A 2,615-nucleotide genomic window follows, 5' to 3' on the forward strand; every position below is an offset into this window, starting at 1 on the left:
CCTGTCCAGCATATGAAGGCAGTGTGAGAGGCCACAGGGGTGTGGTGCTGTGTGGTAGGAGGAAAGCTGCCAGCCTTGTTTGATACAGGGTCCTCCTGGGTGCTGTGAAGAGGACAGGGGCATTAAGTAGTGGTTTCCTTTGAAGATACTGTTTGTGAAAGGGTTGAATTATTGGGATGTAAGGAACAGCAGGCTGAACTCCTGCTAAGCCCTTCTGAGGGAGAGGGGAGGTAGTGCAAAGGAAGTGAGCCTGAACTCTGGTTTTCTGCAAGTTACTCTTACCATTAGGTTATTCTCCCCATGATTGGTTCTGGGGTCATTTTATATGGATGTCCCTCTGCTGCCACAAAGATGTCTATGTCCCTTGTTTTGCTCAATTCATAATTTAGACATTTCAGTTTGTAAAATGGATATATACAGCACTTAAATGTCTATTTCTCCTGTATTTTAGAACATGCTGTATGATGGAAGACCTTATTGTGGAGGAGTGGCCTAGTGGTTAGAGCAGTGGACTTTGATCCTGGGGAACTGAATTCAATTCCCACTGCAGCTCCTTGTGACTCTGGGCAAGTCACTTAACCCTCCATTGCCCCTGGTACAAAATAAGTACCTGAATATATGTAAACCACTTTGAATGTAGTTGCAAAAACCTCAGAAAGGCAGTATATCAAGTCCCATTTCCCCTTTCTCTTATTATAAAATACATGAGAAATGGAGGTCCCATACTTGACGTACAGAGTTAGATGTCCATATTCTGAGTTGGATGACCTTTCTAAAATGCCTCTTTAATGTCTACCCAACTACTTCATGTTGGATCTCAGAATACATATATGTCTTGCTGACTTGGCATTTGGTAGAACCCAGGTAACTCAGAGCCAGGTGTTTTCTTGCTGTGCTCTACAGATGTGGAATGTGATGCCCAACCAGTTCTGACACATCATTGATGTCAAAAATGTATAAAGTCTTAAAAACGTGTCCCTTCAAGCCTTCAGTAGCATTTGAAGAACTACTTTTGTCCTAACTAAGCTCATTTCTTAATCTGGGTAATGGCACTGAATACCAACCAGGGTCATAGCCAGAGCCAGTATTTTGATAGGCCCAGAGTTAATTTGGATGGGCCCTTCTACGCCTCCCACCCTGAGATTTAAAACAATTACAGTTTTTTTTTTTACTTAACCCCATATCCAACATCTCTCCTCCTTCCTCCACAGCGTCCCAGCCTGTGGGCCACTATGGGTAGTGGAGTGGATAGCAGCAGGTGCCGGGGACACCTTTGGGGTGCACCAGGAGGGATGGGGTTTGGCGACAGGAGGGCAGATGCTGGAGTGCCACAGAGGGGAGAAGGGGTAATATAGTGTAGTGTCATCACTGGGTGGGCCTGAGTCAAACATGGGTGGGCCTGTGCCCACCCAGGTCCACCCGTAGCTACGCCACTGATACTAACCAGACCCAGATAACTTCGGGCAGCCTGTAAAGACATGAAAATTCAGTGCCCGTGGCCAGATTAGACCTGTAACTGAATATCTGGGTTTCGTTCAGTCCACGGAAGACAGTGTGTAAAAACTAATGACCACCAGAGTCCGAATATTGACCTTGTCCCGTGTAACCATTCATCTGAGAGCAAATCCACATATCTATTAAACAGTATTACAAGTCTTCTAAAAAATGTGTCTTAGCTTGAAGAGAAATAATACTTTGTCCCATATTTTTCTCTTCAGGGATCCTTTCACCTCTTTGCTCCTCAGGCTGTAAATCAGGGGGTTTAACAGTGGGTTAATTAAGCAATAACATATTGCAAAAACTCTCTCATCTACATAGCCCTCACTTGGTTGTAAATAGACGAGCATGGCAGTCCCGTAAAATAAGGTAACAGTAGTGATGTGAGCGATACAAGTTGAGAAAGCCTTACTTCTCCCGGCTTTGGAGTTCATCTTCATTACGGTGGAGAATATGTATATGTAAGAGGAAAGAATGATCACGAATGGCATGAGCAGGAAAAGCACAGAGGCTGTCATCCGGACAATGTCATTCAAATAAGTATCTGTACAAGACAACTTCAGTACGGGTGAAATATCACAGAAGAAGTGATGGATCTTGTTCGACTTGCAAAAAGGTAAACTGAATATAAAAGTGACCTGTCCAAACTGGAAGAGAATGCACATAATCCAGGACCCCATAGCTATATAAATACACCTTATATTGCTCATAACAATAGAATAACGCAAAGGATTACATATTGCGACGTAACGATCATAAGCCATGATACATAGAAGCACGCATTCCTCATTAGCAAAAAGAAGAAAGAAATACATTTGCAAGGCACATCCCAAAAATGAGATGCTTCCATCATCAGTCAAGAGGTTCATCAGTGTTTTGGGCACCGTAATTGTCGTGAGAAACATTTCTACGAAGGACAAATTCCTGAGGAAGAAGTACATGGGCGTGTGGAGGACGGGGTCTACAGTAAGGATGGTAAAGACAAGCAAGTTTCCCGTCACAGCAAGCATGTAGACTAACAGCAACAGTACACAGAGAAATTGCTGCACAGGTAAAGACAGGTCCGAGAATCCCAGGAGGATAAATTCAGTCTTGAGGGTCTGATTTTGCAGGATCAT

At 43.7% G+C, this 2,615-nt stretch overlaps 1 protein-coding gene across 1 annotated transcript; it reads right to left on the reverse strand.

Moving 5' to 3' along the window:
* Nucleotides 1-1,658: 1,658 nt before the first annotated feature.
* On the reverse strand, nt 1,659-2,615 carry LOC115457202 (olfactory receptor 10A4-like). Its single transcript, XM_030186626.1, has one exon. It carries the CDS (start codon nt 2,613-2,615, stop codon nt 1,659-1,661), a length of 957 nt encoding a protein of 318 aa, XP_030042486.1.

The sequence above is a fragment of the Microcaecilia unicolor genome, chromosome 14 (genome assembly GCF_901765095.1).
Source record: "Microcaecilia unicolor chromosome 14, aMicUni1.1, whole genome shotgun sequence".
Lineage (NCBI taxonomy): Eukaryota > Metazoa > Chordata > Amphibia > Gymnophiona > Siphonopidae > Microcaecilia > Microcaecilia unicolor.

Coding starts and splice junctions, on each gene's coding strand:
- LOC115457202 (XM_030186626.1), bottom strand. CDS start 2,615: ATGATCCTGCAAAATCAGACCCTCAAGACTGAATTTATCCTCCTGGGA.